The 19,060-nt window shown below is 37.7% G+C and overlaps 1 protein-coding gene across 1 annotated transcript in view; it reads right to left on the bottom strand.

The window, feature by feature from the left end:
• The window catches only part of EMC2 (ER membrane protein complex subunit 2), a 41,192-nt gene that overhangs the window by 3,337 nt on the left and 18,795 nt on the right, over positions 1-19,060 (bottom strand). The window contains exons 5-10 of the mRNA XM_083622292.1: positions 18,160-18,217; positions 10,789-10,874; positions 10,586-10,645; positions 4,319-4,400; positions 3,586-3,696; positions 1,412-1,516 (exon numbers count right to left, since the gene is read on the bottom strand). Of these exons, the coding sequence (XP_083478418.1) occupies positions 1,412-1,516; positions 3,586-3,696; positions 4,319-4,400; positions 10,586-10,645; positions 10,789-10,874; positions 18,160-18,217 (502 nt within the window). The remainder of the gene's footprint in view (positions 1-1,411; positions 1,517-3,585; positions 3,697-4,318; positions 4,401-10,585; positions 10,646-10,788; positions 10,875-18,159; positions 18,218-19,060) is intronic.

The following is a 19,060-nucleotide window of genomic DNA, read 5'->3' as shown; positions in this document are numbered from 1 at the left end:
AAGTGGATGTGGTGATCCCAAACTCTTTCATTAACACACACACTGCCCCTCCTGAGCTGATCCACACAACTAGATCAACAGGCATCCCCATTAGGGCACTGGGCTCTACCTACCTCCGCACGTGTCTACTTGATTTTATTTTCCTTTTTCCTGCAGCTGCCAAAATGGATGGGGGGGGAGGGTTTGAGGGAGGGGAGAGAATTGCTTGGGAGATTGGACCAGGCCCCTGAACTGGGGACTAGCCACCTTTGCCATACAGAATACGAGTCTCCTTAAAATAATCATTTGGCATATTCATTTTTTTTTTCATTTGTAAGATAGCAACCTTTAGCAGAATAGTACTTATTGAGAACAGATTCGCTCAATGTGAAGAAAGCCACCTACCAATTTTTCAGCCCTTTTGCTTCAGGCTCTTCAGTAGTTTCAGTGCAAATATAGAAACAGACCAAACCATACAATAAGCACAGCTCAACCAGGATTTGGTCTTTATTCAGTAAAGATTCTTAATAGTACATTTTGCCCGAGTAGGGTGTTAACTTGAGATTTTGGCCAACTTCTAATCTACGTAATTGTATCTTGCATACTGAAATTCCCCTTGCAGTTTTCAGCTAGATATGGTATTTGTCACTTTTCTGCTAAAATACAGCTGAAGTATGCAATACATCACAAACATATGAAGTCACAAAGAAGTTCTGACATTTGTTTTAAATACATTTTAGTTATGTAAAATGTGAACTGTTCTGGTAAGTATCAACTGAGAGAGGGGCCAATTTGCAATTATTTTGATCCAGCTCCAACATAACTATGGAATTGGACCATAAGTTTACAAAAAAGAGAAATAAAATACAAGCAGTGTTTTCAAATTTACACTGTGATCTTCAGAGATAAATTATATATAACATCAATTTAACAGAATCAGAGGAACAGTTCAAAACATCTCAAGACTGATTAAAGCTAAGCAATTAAATCCAACCAAATATCTCATAAATAATAGCTTTTTTATCAAACTAATTTTTTAAAAAATTAAACTAAGGTAAGTTACTGGCTTTCCAGTCAAACTGCAATGGTGCTACCGTATATGGTAATGTTGCCAGAAATTAATTATATTTATAGTTGAGCAGACACTTAAATTTATGTACACATGGATGCACAAGGATTCCTTCAGACTATACACTCAAAGGTTAGACAACTTTTGCAATATATTCATATCCTCTAAAAAAGATGAAAAACAAAATAAAATTCCTTTTGTCCTTATGTTATGTTATTCTCTGAAATCTGCATGGCCTCTTTATGACTTTATCCCACACCCCTGCCTCCCCATTCCACTTGCCTACCACATAGGCAAACAAGGTGAAAAGTTCTATTGTAACATGGTGCATGAAACGTATCAAAGTTTTAACACAATACTCACCTGGTAAGCTCTATTTATTTGGTTTGCTGCCCAACCAGCGTACTTCATATTATCTTTTTTCATTTTTGCACTTGCCTTGGAATTGGAAGCAATATGGCTGGCAGACTAGAAAGAAGACAAAAAAACAAATCAGTAACAGAATCTTGCAAAATAAACCTGAATACTGAATACACATGGAATGTGATAAAACAGTGCAATGGGGAAAATGTGAGCATAGGTATTAAAACAAAACACATTAAAGCAAAAACTACAATACATTTTAAGTTAATGGTTTTTGATAACAAAATAAGCAAGTAAGAAATTGGACATGGTGGTTCTGCTAGTCTATCTTTTGTTCCAAGGTAGGCACGGCAGTGAACTTTTAATATCTCTGCAAACAGCAGTTCCCCATGCCACTTGGCAAACCACTTTTGAGAGGCAGGGCAATGTCTAAATCGGTCTATATATTGCATAGGGATCTGCTGTTCAAAGACAAACTCAAACGTTCACGATGCACTCGCAAGCCCTGAGTTGCGTCTAAAGCAGCTCTTTGGATTCCAGCCATACCCTTAACAATTCAGAAAACTTGGAAGCAAGACTTCTAAAACCGAAGGCCTGAATGTGCATGAATATCATGCTATTTAAGTTACAAGTTCTAAAACACAAAATGTAAGAACAACTTCAAAAGAAGATTTGCTGTTAACATGCACAAAGCAGGAATGTTCTCGTTTCCAGAAAATGCGAACATTTAGGATGGCGCATCCTTACTGCTAGTTCTATGGAAATTGTTATTTGATCTGGCAACATTACAGAACCTCAAATCTTGTCAACAGGTAGTAAAAGCAAGGGTCGCCACAGACCTTGAGAGGGGAAAGGTTTCATCTGCAGTTTCATAAGTCAATATTTGATCCTCTATGCTGACAGCAATAAAAAAATGTTTTAATCGTTAAGTATCCCTACTCTTATAAATTCCATAGCATTGCTGTTTAAGTAACATTAAAAGGAATTTGTAGCACTATTATAAAAAGCGTGTAAGCTGGAAATCAGCACTTCAAATACCGAGAATCCTTTACTTAATGTCTTTTTTATATATAAGAAAGCTTTGTCACTACAGCAGCTGTATGCACATCGTCTGTTCTTAGCACAACACAACAAGAATACAAATAGTGGTTCACCCCAGAGTGCATTTGGTGATAAACTTAGTTCTTTAAGTTGAATGCAAAAAAGAGGCCCCCCCAAAAAAGGCTTGAGGTTTGTCCAATTATAGTCTTGCCTTTATCTCCCAAGAACTTATCGTCAAGAAGGCAACCTCAGTACTGTTGCTTCTCTGTGGTAATGAGTTCTCATGCCCAGCTCCCTAACAGGACATTCAGAAGGAGGAATGGGAAAAGGAAGGATCATATATCCTAGCTCCCATTCTTGACATGCAAGTAGAGCAGCAAACCACATGAGAAGCTTGACCCATAACAAGTGAAAACAATGTGTGTGGCTCTTGCAATGTAAGAGTATGAATGGAAATGTACAGTACTTGGGCATAGAATGAAACCGATCTGTGCACTTATGATGTGATAGTTTAAGGACAGTTTTTCTTGCACTGAAATTTTATCTGTATAGGAAGTCATCATGCACACTGGAGAGAATAAGTCTTAGTGTATCAGAACTCTTGAAGGTACCAAAATAAAGCCAGAAGAAAAAGGATGAAGGTGGTGGAAGTACTTTGGCATGCACATACTCAGAACTTTACATGCAGTAAAATGAGGCATGTTTACACTAAGAGTATAAAAAAATTCACAAGTCTTTCTCTCTAATGGATCCGTTTTAAGATCCTATTGAAAATTTACAAGAAGCTATAGAACAATTTAATTAGTAGGAATTTTTAGCTACCTTAATGCTTCAGCTAAATACTTTTGTACTGTACTTGAAATAGAATTGCTAAATTAAATAACTGATTTAATACTTCGATGACACTAAGATGTGCTTGCCTATAATGACAGGAAGAGAAAAGTTGCTTTATTTGTTGGTGTTATATAAAGTTTGCTAAGGCTAGGAAGAAACAAGCCAAACCCGATATGCATCACACCTGACATCACACTTGCATCAAGGAGCATGGCATGTTTTTCTGTCTCAACTCCACTTGCATAACTTTAAATATCAAATTAATTATTTGGGGGGGGATTAAATGCCTTCATACTCACCATATAAAGTCCAAATAATGCTCTCATGTTTCTGTTGTTCAGCTTCAACGCCTGTGCAAAATATTTTCTTGAGAGCTCAAGGTTTTCAAGCCCTCCTTGGGTATATTTAACCTATTTCAAATGCAAGATTGATGAGCAAGTTTACTTTAACATGATGAAAAGTTGTTCCACTTATAATAAATCCCAGAAATGCAAACGCGAGCTTTTCCTCTGAGAGTGAAAACAGTACCAGACTAATGCAGCTTGAAGAATGGAGATAAAAAGGTGTAAGGGGTATTTGATGCTTAACTAAACTATTAAAAAAACAAACCAAGATGACAATTACAGTGGTACCTTGGTTTGCAACTGTTCTGGATTACAACCACATCAAACCTGGAAGTGTGTCCCCCCCTTTTTTGGGGGGATTACAACCCTTTTTTTATTACAACCAATTTTTGGGGAGAGGCCCCACTGGCGAAAGCATGCCTTGGGTTACAACCTGTTTTGGTTTACAACCGGACCTCCAGAACAGATTATGGCTGTAAACCAAGGTACCACTGTTTTGGAAAACAAAACGTCTCAGTACAACAGTCCGCTAACCAAATATGAGGATGCAAGCCAGTGGTACAAAAAAAGAATGTAGTAGAAGCCATGGGAGACAACAAGTGGGCAGACAGCAGGGACAACATGCCTTGCCAACTGGCCGCTGAGCAAAGACAACTGCTAGCTACCCAGACTGTCCTGAAATACTCACCTCTGCAAATTGCTGGCAATATAAGTGGTTGTGGGGGTTAGTCATCATGAGTTCCTCCAAGCAAAAGGCTGCCTTTGCATAACTGAAGAACAAAACCAGAAAATCACACCATTCTTATTACTATTATTATTAGTAGTAGTACTAGTACTAATACTATCACCACTAGTGCAGTTACAGGAGCACAGCAATACAGTGGTACCTCAGGTTAAGTACTTAATTCGTTGCAGAGGTCTGTTCTTAACCTGAAACTGTTCTTAACCTGAAGCACCACTTTAGCTAATGGGGCCTCCTGCTGTCGCCGCGCCACCAGAGCACGATTTCTGTTCTCATCCTGAAGCAAAGTTCTTAACCCAAGATACTATTTCTGGGTTAGCGTGGTCTGTAACCTGAAGCGTATGTAACCTGAAGCGTATGTAATCCGAGGTACCACTGTTGTGAAATTTTTATACTAAAAGTTTTCTTCTTCATACAGAAGAGAAAGCAAAAGCACAGGTAGTGCAGTTTATGCTTTACACTCTTCTGATATTAATATGCAAAGAGGGACTCACAAACCTCACTCACAAGCAAGACACATGGCTCCAGGGCCCATCTGAGGCTCATTATCCCACGATATATGAGCTTTACCAGTTCCACTCTACACACTACAGCAGAAGAGGAGAAAATACTCCTGAAACTTGTTCGCACTTCTACTCTCTTCCCCTCCCCCCTGCTATGCAACACTTGAACCTACTATGTGTGGGACATTTTTTTTCTCATGACCACGCCTTCCAACATATAGGGCCATGTGGAGAAACGTGAGTATAATAATACGTGAGTAAAATAATTTTATTATTTGCACACAGGAAAGTGTCTGGGCAGAAATTGCTGAAATGTCTGGGAAAATCTGGGTGTATGTATGCAATGCATGTCGGAATTGTAGATTTTGGCTAATTTCCTTAAAAATAGCTCAAAAACTTAATTTTGCAAAATAAATAGATAGATAGATAAATAAATAAATAAATAAGCCCAACAACTTTTGTGTCCAGATTTTCACATTTTGAAATATGGCAACACTATTTGTACCCCATCCATCTGGCTGAAACTAGGCTGTGCAAGGACACAGCCAGCAGTGATTCCTGCAATTGCAACAGCTGGGAAAGGAGTGCATTTGCTGTGAAGCTGCTGCCAGCAACATCCATGCACAGATGATTTCACAAGAATATGACCAACAAGTGTTTCAAAGACATGCGCCAGTAGTTGTGTAGCAAACTGTAACTGGAAAATGGTTAGATCCAAGCCAGTTTTACTATCCAGTCATTAATAATAATAATAATAATAATAATAATAATAATAATAATAATAATAATAATTTATTTATACCCCACCCATCTGGCTGGCTTTCCCAGCCACTCCGGGCGGCTTCCAACAAAATATTAAAATACAGTAATCCATCAAACATTAAAAGCTTCCCTAAAGTATTGCTAAACATTTTCACCAGGGCAGCTAAGATCGGTGCCCTTCATTCCCATTAGCCTTTGCTAAGGCAGAAGGTAAAAATGCACACTCAAGACACTATTGCACACTACTGCAGTAAATGCAAGCCCCAAACCCACACTCTGCTAATTAGTTATTATATTTCTAGTTATCTTTCAAACAATGGTTCCTATATCAGCCTAGATAAAACTGAAGAATTAAAAGCCTTCAAAAGTGATGCTAAAATTCAAAATGATTACACGAGCAAGCAGCAGTCAGGCTTACAAAGGCAAAGATAAGCATCAAAGGATGGAACAGAAAAGCACCACCTTTACTCTTAAAAGCAAGACCTCAGACTGGCCTTCAAAAACTCCTTTAAAAGCAGAGCCACCACACAAAAAGCCTTGCTGTTTACTGAAGACAATCTGATATCAGTCACCACCATGGTCTCTTGGTCTGGTGGATTGATTTGAAGCATGGATAGTCAACATTGTGCCTTCTAGATTTTGCGGGACTACAACCCCATCACTTCATTTGACAAACCCTGGACAATCTCCCTCTGAAGGGGAAGGATGAGGTAAATACAAGTGGGAGGTGTTCTTTCAAATACCTAGGTCCTAAGCTATAGGACTGGGAGCAAGTGCATCTTGTAAATCACTGGAATATGATCAAACAGGCCAGGTTAAGAGTCTTGCAACCCTAGTTTGGATCAGCTGCATTTTCCAGACTGTTTTCAAAGCCGATCTACATACAAAGTATTGCAATAGTCTATGGACATTAGCCAAAACCTTTGCTCATGCAGCCCACATCCTCTGACACCTAGGAATTATATATTCTTAGCAACAGGTGAGTCACTAGTGCATTACAGATCTGTCCTTGGCACATTCTCTGCCGTTAGAAGGACACACTAACCAAGATCATTTAAAGACAAAGGGTGGTATTCAAATAAGTTTTATCCACAGTAGACCTGCTGGAGTTAATGAACATGATTAAGTTAGGTCCACTAATTTCAACAGCTCTACTCTTGAGTAAAACTAAGCTGAACACTACCCAATCAAGCACGACGCTAGGTGCGGCTGAACCCATTTAAAACCAATTATCTTAGGCATGCTTTATTCTTTGCTAAACTGTAGCTTTTCTGCGTAGAACATTTAGAAGCAAGGCTTGGTAATTACAGGACAAAACAGCACTTTCTATGAGATGGGAAGTATGTGTTCATATTATTTGCTTTTTAACAGTGGTGGGAACCTGCAGTCCATGGGTAGAAAGCCGAAAAAGTGGGGGTGGGGTGGGGCACAATGCAAAACAGAAGGAAGTGTGATAAAGAGAAATAATAATTGGTTCTGGCCTTGGCCACTGCCAGTATGCAGCCGAACAGATTATGGCCAAGCGAATGTGGCCCTCAACAGAAAAAAAGCTGCCCACCTCTGGTTTATTGTCATAAGTATTTATAATTTACCAAAACAGTATTTTGGATAGAAGTAAAGTGGGCTTTTATAAAAATTTTAATGTGCTTGCATTAATAAGTTCTTATTTCATTATTATTTTTTAAGTCACCTCTAATTTTATCCCCCCTGCCTTTCCCCCCTGATGTTTACAAACTTTGAAAATGTGTGTGTGTGGGGACTTCCGGGTTGGCGCCATCGCCGAATGGCGGACTCCCTCCGAGCTCCGGAGGGAGTCTGCTCGGCAGGGGCTGGGTTCTACCGCACCGGCGATGCGGGGACCCTTAGAAACCACGGCCACGGAGGCCGTGGACATGGAGACTCGGCTTGCACCGTTAGCGCCCTCCCGACTCGTGAAGGAGCCTTTTTAAAGGCTACGGATCGGGTGCCGGGGAGAAGCGTGGTGCCTTGAGTTCTCTGCTTCCCCTGCTGAGCGAAGCCGCATGCCATTCGGCGGAGAGCGCTGACTTCTTCCATTGAAAATTCGGACTTTTCAACAACAACCCGTGAGTAAATTTGGAAATCGGGTTCAAAAGGAGGAAAAAAAATTTTTTTTTTTCGAATTGGATACGAGCGGGGGGGATCCAAAAAGGAAGTCAGTCCCCTCCCTATTGTAAACTTTCCAAAACAAGGACGGGGAAACCAAGACCCAAAAAGGCTTGCATTGCTGATAAAAATCCAAAATTTCACGATGGGGAACTACAAGAACTGTGCTGGAGGAGGAACTGGAGAAGGGAAACGCAACCCCCCCCCCTGGGAACCGGGGTGACTGAAGAGAGAGCCTGGTGAAAGGAGTCGGAGATCTTGACAGCTGTCAAAATAGCTGTCAAAGTCGAAAAGCGGAGTGGATTTTATTATGAGAACTTGGCTGGTTAAATTTGATACAATTTGCTACAACTTGTTAAAATTTGGATACAAAATGGCGAATATGGATAACAAATTGACTTTTGGATTAGAGGAAACAAAGATACAACAATCCCCCTTGAGGAGTTTCGGGACATTACAAGGATTGGGAAAGTGGAAAAACACCAATGGAACTTTACAGGACTGGTTATCTTCTGGGAAAGCTGCAAAACGGAAATAACATCTCGTCTTCAGGGTGTTTTCTTTTTTGTTTTTTTAAAGGAGACAATAGATTTTTCTATTGAAGAAAGGAAGGGACTGAACGTAAGGTTTTGCCCCTGAATAACAACCATCCCTGCAGACTTACCAAACTTTCGAACTACAACGTTTTAGCAGCGGAACAAAGGGAAATCAGACTACAACCTGGAAAGAACAATGGAGGGAGTTCTATTACAGTTTTATTAAAGACTGAAGTTAAAGTTTTGAAAAATAATGATAATAATAATAATTTTGATTTTCAAAAAAATTTATTTTTAATTTTAAAAAAGAAAAAGCCAGCAAGGAGTTGGGGAAAAGTTGTGATTTATGGTCTTAAGAATTCCAGGCAGACACCAGGGGTTGATGGTCAGGGGGAAATTAAACCGGGGACAGGGGGGGGAGAACTAAAACTCCAAAGGCTTGCCAACTTGGTTATTTTTTGCTGAATTGGTCTATTATTCATTATATTTTTTTTATTCTCTACCTTTTCTGTTTCTATTATCTGGGGTGCTTCTTTTATTAAAAAATGGAAATTGTGGAATGACATGGGGTGGGTCTTGGGGAAAGAACACTGGGTTTTTTTTTTTTTTCTTTTTTTTACTGTAAAACAAATTAAGTTTCAATTTGAATGGGGAACTTGTTTGGCCAACAATATGAAAGGGGAATATGGTAGGGGTGGGGGAAGGGGGGAGTCCCGTAAAGTGATATTTTTTGTATTTTTGAAAAATTTTAATAAATATTATTTAAAAAAAAAAAAAAAAGAAAATGTGTGTGTGTGTGTGTGTGTGTGTGTGTGTGTGCACATTAGCCTTTTTTTCTATGCGGGCTTTAGTACAGGAAAGCTTCTGCCACAATAAAATTATTACTCTTTAAGGTTGTATAAGAGTCTGATGTTCGAGCTGTAAGCAAACTAATATGAATTCCATACATTTTGCTGACTCTTAATTAAATAGTAAAAGTGGCATCCTACTTGATCCTCAGTTGACTTACTGAAATCAATTAGTGACTTTATTTTAACCTCTCCTAGCTGACCCTTTAATTCTGCCGCTGATCTATCAATTTTTTCCTCTATTTTATCAAGTTTATTGTCTAAAATTTTTTCAGTATCTTTTATGTCTTTCCTAATTTCCACCAGGATTTCTGCAATATCTAGTTTAAATTCCTCCTGTTTTGAGTTCCTTCTATCTGTTGGGGTGGCTACTGCCCCTTTCTTTCCTGCCATTTTGTCGTCAATTCAAAGTCACTCTGAAATCAATTAGTGACTTAATTGCCTATTGATTTCCATGGGTCTTCTCTGAGTATGACTTAAATTGAGACCACAAAGTTTATTATAGTACTAAACATTGCACAAAAATATCAGGATGTTTGTTGCAAGACAATTTCTTGACACACATTGGAAATCTGAACACTAAAATTATCTATTAAATTCTATTGTCAAATAGGTCACGTTATTTCTACTGTGAGAAACAGCTGTTTTTTGAAACCCAATGGAATGGCTGCCTTTTCTCCTGAGAATCTCATTATTTGTCTATTCTCTGAAAAGGAAGGAAGGAAATATCGTAGTACAATTTAGACCTGGGCTGAAAAAATAAAGACGGAAGAAAACCACAATTATTTGCCATGGAATGAAGGTCAGAATTAATGCCGTGATATTAGAAAACTTGAACTAAGGCTTTGAGCTAATCCACTCACACTGGGATTTCCTCTTGTCACTAAAGCAATAAAAAGCTAACAAAAACATTAAATATCCAATAAGAAAGTTCGTCCAACACTCAACATTCTTGACTGCATGGTGTCTTTTACCCAGGAGAGCAAATACCCATTTTAAACTTGCAGATTGTGAAGAAAGCACTAGAGTAGACTTTCAAACCATATCATTGGTATGATTCCTCAAAGAAGAAAATGCCTAAACCTTACATGCAGTTCATGCATGCCACTCCTTAAATATAGAGCATAAAACAATTTAAGTAATGTTGCTAACCTGTCAGCCCTAGCTGTCTGTAGCTGTCCCGCCCCCCCCCCCCCAGACAGTTTCACCTACTAGGTGAAATTTTTTCCCATCACTATTAAAACAAACACAAAAACAATTTTCTGTCATTTAAATAAAAAAGAAAATAAAGGGACCTGGCAGCCACAAAAGGCTACTTAGGATATTGCTTATCCTACTAAAATGAAATTGTTTATTTTCCAACAGATGCCTTAGTTACTAGTTTCTTCCTTATACATAAAAAAAACACACCCTTAGTTTTACGCTTTGCAAATAACTTACTCATGTTCATTGATGTAAAGTTCTGCGAGTTCATGCCAGGCTTCTTGATCACCAACAAATCTAAAAACAAAACAAAACATGGAGAATTCTGCAAAATGAACAGCAGGGAAGAAAAAGTAGTAAATCAAATGTAAATTCCATTTTAATTAAAAAAGATTTATCAGAATAGCAAAACACAATACGTATTCTTATAAAACACTCACTGTTCCAGATACTCATTCAACTCTCGGATGGCTTCTGCATTTTTCCCCTGGGCTTTTCGAATGGCAATCTTACGCTTTCTTGCTGCCTGTGGGTTGACATTAACAGAGGATTATGTGCTCATAATTCCCTGGGTTTTTGTGAAGCAGGCAATTTGACTGTGCAAATTATTATCTCAATGCCGGAGGAATTCCACTGCAGAGCAACTGCTCAGCTGGAGTTTATAAATATACCCTATGACATCCTGCTGAGAGATTTAAAACTTCTTGCTGTCACATTGCGTAGGTTTTACTTTTCATGTGAAAACTGTATGGAATCATTTCAGCCAAATAAGTGACTGTCCAGATTCTGATAATTACAACGCAGCAGGGGATGCTAATCTTTATGCAGTCCAAGGTCTGCCATCCTATCAGTTCTTGTGCTGTGTCTCAGGGATAGCCAGGCACTGAGGACATTTCACTACAATTTCCCCCAGGTTTGAAAAAAAATATTATATTTAAAGTAGCATTACATAACTAAATAGACGTCTTGGTTCGCTGAAGCTGCCTCTGCATGGTGCGAATGACAACAATGCTGTACAAAGGTTTTCTGACAGTACACAAAATTTTGTAACATTTCAGTTTCCCTAACACAACTATTTCACCTTCAAGTTACCGGGCAGCTATTTCATCAAATTAACAACTTCATAATAGGGAAACAAAGAGTCACACCCTAAAACTTTAGTCTGGGAACATAAGCCATCAGGCAAATTACTGAGCCAACTGATCCAGCTTTTAAAAAACTGACTTCACTTACAGCCGCAGAGCTGACAGTTCATTACCATGAGAGGGGTTCTTTCTTTCCACCTCTGAATGCCATTCCTTCAGAAACACACAAGGAGGGCCTCCTCAAATGGTTTGGAATCAGACTTTCCAGCGGCTGCTGCTCTATTTGTAAACCACAGAATTCCCACACAACAGAAGCCATTCAGACCCCTAAGCCCTCCTGCTAAGGGAAACCTTATATCCTTTTCTAGAGCACATGTATAAACTGATCATTATCTTGCACGAACTCCTAGCTGACATTTGATCACATCAGAGGACTACAAAGTTTGGTCGAGAGTGTGTAATACCAGGTTCTAAGGTCACCTGTATCATGCAGTAGATGGAATTCCTTGCTCTACAACCAAGCAACTTTCGTGAACTCCAGGAATTTTAATTGTTCAATACCCCGCTTCTTTCAGCAGTCTCAATCCCCTCAAAAATAAATTTTTAAAAAACACCCCTTCAAAATATGTTTTCAGTAGTGAAACACTACTGCTATATATCAATATATTAAAGTTATATTGTCTATTTGCATTAGATAGCGATATATTAAGTTACATTGTCTATAATGAAAGCCCATGTTATGTTCTTATTGAAGGGGCTTTTCTTTGAAACTTTGTGAAATTCTGAACTTGATAGATCTTCTGTTGTTATAACTTAAAATACCTTTCTGTGCTTGGCCAACTGACTTGCATATCGCCAGTTTGAAGAGACTCCACAGTAATCAGGCATTTATTACACCCCCCTAAATATGTGACGCCGTTCATCTCCTTCAACAATCCAAGTCAGATCATAGCCCCAAACATCTAGAGCCCTGACTGCTTATAGGTATACTGCCAGAAACAGACATAAAATGGTTTGTGCCCCATTCTATTATACTACCCACCATCCCTAATGGAAGAACGGATACCCTCTAGTTGTAAAAACATGGAATTGACTGGCAGGTTTAGAGAATCAAAGCTATTTCATACACTGCAATTTCCAAAATAAAAACTAACTGCTGTATTGAAAAAGCCATAACTATTCTCGCTCTCTCCCTCCCTACACACACAAACACGCATAAAAGGTCTGATGTGAACTACAGTTCAGTATTCTTTGCACAATCCATACTTAAAAGAGAAAGCACAACCTACTGTTCCTATATTATAGGACATACAAACTGGCAGCATTCAGACATCACAATAAATCACAGTTAACAGTTGGTCATTCACAAGCCAATCACACCCACTTTACTCCTCCCCACTAATGCTGGGGAGAAACAAACCATAATCCCTTGCTTTGTGTTATGTCTGAACCTATAGCCAAGGTTTGTTCTTGGCTTACTGATGGTGGTTTGAAGAACAGGCTTTTTATCCTATTCCAGTAGTATAATGAATTTAGCTAAAACTGTTTGGAATACTTAAGATGATATTTAGGTGATGCAATTTACTTAGCAGACTTGCTCCAAACTCGACTGTCTATAGTCTTTTCAAGCGAAGTCAGTACTGTTTAACTCAAGCTTCACATAATTTTTTTAAACCTGCAGAAATTCTTGTGGAGATCAAACCTGTCTATCTTCTAATCATTCCAACAGAAACTATTATTTCTGTCCTACTATGTATTCCATTACCTGTTGCATTAAATGTAGAACAATATATATTTTAAAAATAACCAAAAACAGGAAACCCATTCATCTCTAATTGCATGACAACTGATTCATGGAACTGCCACCAGCGGAAAAGTATTCAGATAGTATTCTTCACTAGGTGGGTAGGAAAGTGAGAAAATGATTCACTTCAATAAGCTAGAATGTGTCTGTAAAAGTATTTGGAATTCATCTCAAAACAAGAGATTCTTGAGAACTAGTCTGACATACAAGAGGATTCCCCCCCGCCCCCGCTTTTCATTAAAAATGTACTTCAGGACCTGGTCAAAATGTGTCTGCAACCAGATCCGTTTTGCTTGACCGTGCAGAACTGGTGACATAGAATTTCCCCCTATCCATTTCCCAGCATTCAGAACAAAACCCTACAGAGATTACTGGCTGGCTCTGTAAAGCCATCATTCTTAATGGAAAGATATAGGTCATCTTAAAGGAACACTTATGCTATAATTAGTATCAAATGAGCCAAGGTGCTTTAGTATATCCCATATTTCTTTATTAAACAATGAACCATTCCAAACTATTCGTTTAAAAAAGGCCAATAATCCCCAATTTGGCTCAAGAACTAATCCTCCATTTGTCATGATTCTTTTTTTAAAAAAAAAATAGCATTAAGTAGACTCAAAGTGAAGTGAGGATTTGAACATGTGTCAACTTCTGCATTTGATTAACAAGAGAAACTGACACTAAATTTGGAATGAGCTTTTACCAGGAGGGGATTTTGAAGGTGATGACTTTCATGAGAAAGAACTCTGCAACATTTTAGATTGAATTTAAAAGAAAAAACACACAAAACAAAGCAGAAAATATGTAAACCTGTAATCCTTAACATTGCTCATAACATTGCTTTTTAAAGTGAAGATTAAGTTATTTCTCCAAAGATGGAACACTGGATTCCTCTGGATCTCTGTAATGTTAAGGAAGATACCATTATGGTGGGGTGAGGAATTTTTTTACTTTGGACTCAATAGTTTCATGGCAAACCTCCAGGAGCCGTGTATTAAAAATAAGTGTTGCCAAAGGAAGAAAGCTCCTTGGCATGGAACACAGATCACACATGTACTTGTATGCATGATGATGGCATAGTAGCTCATAAAATCAAAGAGCCCAACTCCAATGTAAAGCAGTACCACGGCACATCACAGCCACTACTGGTGTCACTGCACTGGTGGTTGTGGACAGGTCAGTAAAAGTACATTTGCTTGACATTAACGGTGACAGGGTAGAGATTCCCTCCTGATCACTTGTATCTTTATGCTGTGAACCGCCCTGAGATCTTTGGATAAATGTCTTAATACAGACATTGACCATTTTAGGCTTATTGGAATAATTTTTGTTATACAATTTGGACAATATTTCCGTGTTCAGCACCCACTGACCAGTATCTGTCCTGTGACCAACATTTGAAATAAAAAGCAAGTAGGTTCATCAAAGGAACATCAAAAAGCAATAGCTGAAACAGTCAGTCTACATTTTAACATACTCAGAATACAATACTGAAGTTTAATATGCATGTACATCTGAATCTAACACATATTTGATTCTGGACTTTTAAAAGATTATCATACTTACTCCCTATTATTTGCAAAGTCCCAAACTATGAAATAACATACTTGCTTCATACATTAATGCTATTAATTAAGACAGGGAGGAGTCTTAATTTTATCTGTTATATATATATATATATCATCTGTCCTCCTTGCTTTGTGAGAGAAACAAAGCAAAGAACATTTTGAAAGAGTATGATTTCCTTTTACTCAGAATCTTTATTATGCCTTAATTATAAAAATATATTATACAAGTGCTTCTTCTTTATATGTTAACTGTTCCAAAAACGAATATGTAAAGCAATGAATTTGCAGAACACTGGAGAGCACAACTGAGACTTGAATACTTCTCAATTTACTAAAATTATTAGCATGTCAGAAAACCAGTGTTAAGCATAAAAAACCCTGAAACACAGCAGTATATGTAACACAGTGCTAGGACTTCCACGTTTTACTATAATAATTGTTGTTGCTTATATTTGTTAAACGTTGAAAAACAAATTTATATCTCAAGTTCATATAGTAAATAAACATTTTAAAGGATTACCACCTTTTTGTTGATCCATGCATTATGATGGGTACACAATACTGAAAGATTTTCTCTAACTGAAATGACTGAAACTTTTTAGGGAGGTAGGAAGCAATGACTCATTTCCAGAAGTTTAAAATCCCTAAGACCAGGAGATATGGGAAACCAAATGCTGCACTCATTTTCTCTCACTCAGTCAGTTTCTCCTGATATGACTGACTTTCAGAACCCAACTTCATCTGCTTTTTTCCAGTAACTCAGGATCACTTTTTGGAGAACACTCTTGGTGCAGTGAATTTTCAAACTGGAAATCTAAAAGACGCACATCAAGAGCTTGGAGGAAGAGATGAATTCCTTTCCAAGGATTCAACTGGCTGAAGCTAATGGACTATAACAGAACCTGGACATACATAAGACATATTGCTCACAACTGTTTTTTCACCACATGTCAAGGCTACATGGTCCTTGCCTAGCACCTGAACTATGACTTTCAAGTGCCTCATTTTTAATTTAGGGTTTTAAATGACCCTTTCATATTAATTTAGAAACTGAAGTCTTTAACGAATGTTAAAAAGTTTGCTCCCATCTTCATTTCATAGCTGTAGAATGCAATAATGACTGGCGCTAGGATGCACTTTTCTATTACATAACCTAGTTTACAACTCTCTGTACCCTAATGGAAAAAGCTGTTGGATATTAAAGTTGTTTTTAATCCTTGTGCAGCCCCTATCTTTCCTGTTTCAAACTGTCAGCTCCTGCAATGCATGATTTTTACATGACTTATGTGAACAAAAGTCTATGTTTCACTTGCCAAACAAGAGAAAATGTTTAATATATCTAAGCAACTCCATGTGTCAGCACACCAGAAGAGACTGCTTTAAGCTCAAGTTAGTGCCAAGACAAACTCAGCAATAGTTTCAGTTTAAAACCATGAAGCATTTATTTTCCTACAGCAGCCATATGTGCACATGGAAATAATTAACAGGTAGATGACATATAAACAACTCCAATACCTGACAATTTATCAAAACTTTCTACTTAACCTTCATTCTTTAGAATACAAAAATCAAACTAGCCAGGACCTAAATAATAGGAATTTCCTCAATATTATACAAATTTTAAGAAGAGTAAGAAATGCAAGTAATCAGATGTTCTAATATTTCAATATGTAATAGTACTCTTTTCAGAATTACTGTCTGGCAAATTTAGGATGCTTTTGGAAACAGTAAGAGAGGATTCATAGTCAGCAGAAATAATATAAAAGTACGAAGATGGGCGTGAAATGAACAGTGCCATTTTAAAAATGTTTCCAGAAGGCATTATATCTTATTGTTTATTGGAGGCTTCATTGTCCATTAGATATCTGTCACAACACATAGTATGAAAAAAATATTTTTTTACAACCTTGTAGACAGCATGTGAATGTATTTCCGTATTACCTATCTCCCTGGACTATTAAAAAATCATGTTCTCTATACAAAGCAACTGGCATAATGCATGAATTCAAATTAAACAATATTTTCAACTGGCCCCAATATGACAACTGCTCATATTGAGAATGCACTGAAAGGAGTTTTGCTTTTCATCAAAATTACTACTTTGGGTTCACCATGTTCAGCTGGACTTGTTTTTAAAAAGCTACAAAACTGACTGCAACTTGGACCATTTATTTTCAGCTAACAAAATTATTTAGATCCATTTTTTTCTCCCAAACCAATAAAGATTTTTAAGACCAACGCTCCATGAGTAAAGTTCCAATCAACCCACTGTCTTTAATTTACAGCTGCTTCCCTGTCTCAACTCAGAAAGGGAAAAAATGGTTAAATAAAACTCACATTTAAACCTCCAATCTAGTAATAGGAAAGCATGATTTCAACCTTTCAAACAATAACTGGCCCTATAAAGCTGCCTCTTCATTTACAGCTAATCCAAGAATAAGGCAATTAAGCCTCCAATCAAAGTTACCAGCGTTCAGTGCTAAAAATTTCCAGGAAACATTTTACAGTTAACATAGACAGGTAAAATGAGCATGAGTACACATTCTATCATCTTCATTAGCAGGACTAGCCCTAAAAGCTAAAAATAAATACATGCCTTGACTTCTCTAATCCACTTATAAAATGGAAGGCTATGACTATTTATATTAAACTGAAGGCTGGGCCCATTTAAATTAAACTGAACAAGAAAATTAGTCAGATAGATTCCTGAGAACAAAGGGTTGGAGCCAAAGGTGGCCTTCCATGAACAAACAGAAAGGAGACAATGTTCATCGATTCACCTTCCTCACTATAAACCCATGTACTACCTCTCATGCTGTTTTTGAGTGTTCTCCAGTCATTTAGTCCAGACTGTGGTGGGGAGGTGGGAAGGGCAGTGAGAACTATCTCTCCCCCATTTCACTCACCTCTGCTGAATACTGCTGGATGAAAGGCCCTTCTGAGATTGGAAGGGCATCTCTAGATCCAGGCCAGATTTTCAGTTATTTGCCATGGAAATTGAAACTGTTTTAATCTCTGATTGGGAAACATGACAACACTTTTTCTACTTGTTTCAGCAAACTGTGCAGATCTACTTCACTTCCCTCTCACAAAAAAATAACAATTCAAAATTGCAAACTGGAAACTTCAAAAGAGTTGGAAAATAATACACTGAACTGTTGTTGTTCTTTAATTTGCCTTCTGAAATGTGCTACATATATTGGTATAGGTGAGAAACATTGATATAAACTCAGTACACTATCAAAGAAATATATTAAATTCAGATATTTCCCACTTCAAAAATTTTAACCCAGGAAGTTCAACAGTACTGGCAGGAAGTATGCAACTCAAATGTCATTTATCTGTTCAACTTACAGTATTAGTTGAATCTTCTTGTAAAATCCTGTCATATAGCTGGATTGCATCATCATACCTGTTATAAGGCACAAACAAAATATTTGCAGCTTAATTCATCAGAGCTCTAGCAACTCCATATAGAGCCTCGCACCCCAACCCAGCAAAAGACGCACAGGGACACAACTGGTGCACACCAGGTTCCATTAAACTGAATGGAAATACATTCAAGATTCAAAACTCACCCCTCTGCATGTGCGAATCATTGCACATGATTCAACCTGGATGGTAAACTCTGTTCAACACCTTACTTCATTGTGTTCAAATTTGGTTGTACTTTTCAATGTGTTTTCTGTATTGTTTGTGATTACTTTTGTTATATTTATAATTATGTAAATCCTTTCATGCTGTAAGCTGCCTTCAGCATGGTTTTTAACTATGGGAAGGCAGGATACAACTAAAATGATAATGATGATGTAACCCCATGGGTGGGTTTGTTTATTGTTTTCCATTACTGAAAAACTGTTCTAAGCTGTCTTGATCATTTGATTTCAAAGTAATGGGCTATGAATCTTAAAAATAAATAAAAATATACTTGTATCATCAGCTTTACTTTCTGGCCAAGACAACAAAGACAAGAGCTTCAAGATTCTGGATCACACAAAGGATCCACTCAGTCAGTACTATATACTCTGATTAGCAGTCACTCTGCAAAATTTAGAAAGCCCTTCTCACAAAGATGCCAATAATTTAAACAGAAACTTTGGGTGGAATTCAATATAGTGATAAGACTAGGGAGGAGAGCTAAGAAAGCCCTGTTACACTCATGGGAGTCTTTGCTCTGGTTTCTGCTAGCAGAACAAATAAGTTGATTCTGGCCCACTCTGTCCCTGAAGCATGGCTTCTCTTCTTCATCACCAGA

This window comes from Podarcis filfolensis (assembly GCF_964270895.1).
Source record: "Podarcis filfolensis genome assembly, chromosome: 7".
Taxonomy (NCBI): domain Eukaryota; kingdom Metazoa; phylum Chordata; class Lepidosauria; order Squamata; family Lacertidae; genus Podarcis; species Podarcis filfolensis.
Note: the sequence above shows the minus strand (reverse complement) of the source record. Positions and strands in the feature narration are given on the sequence as shown.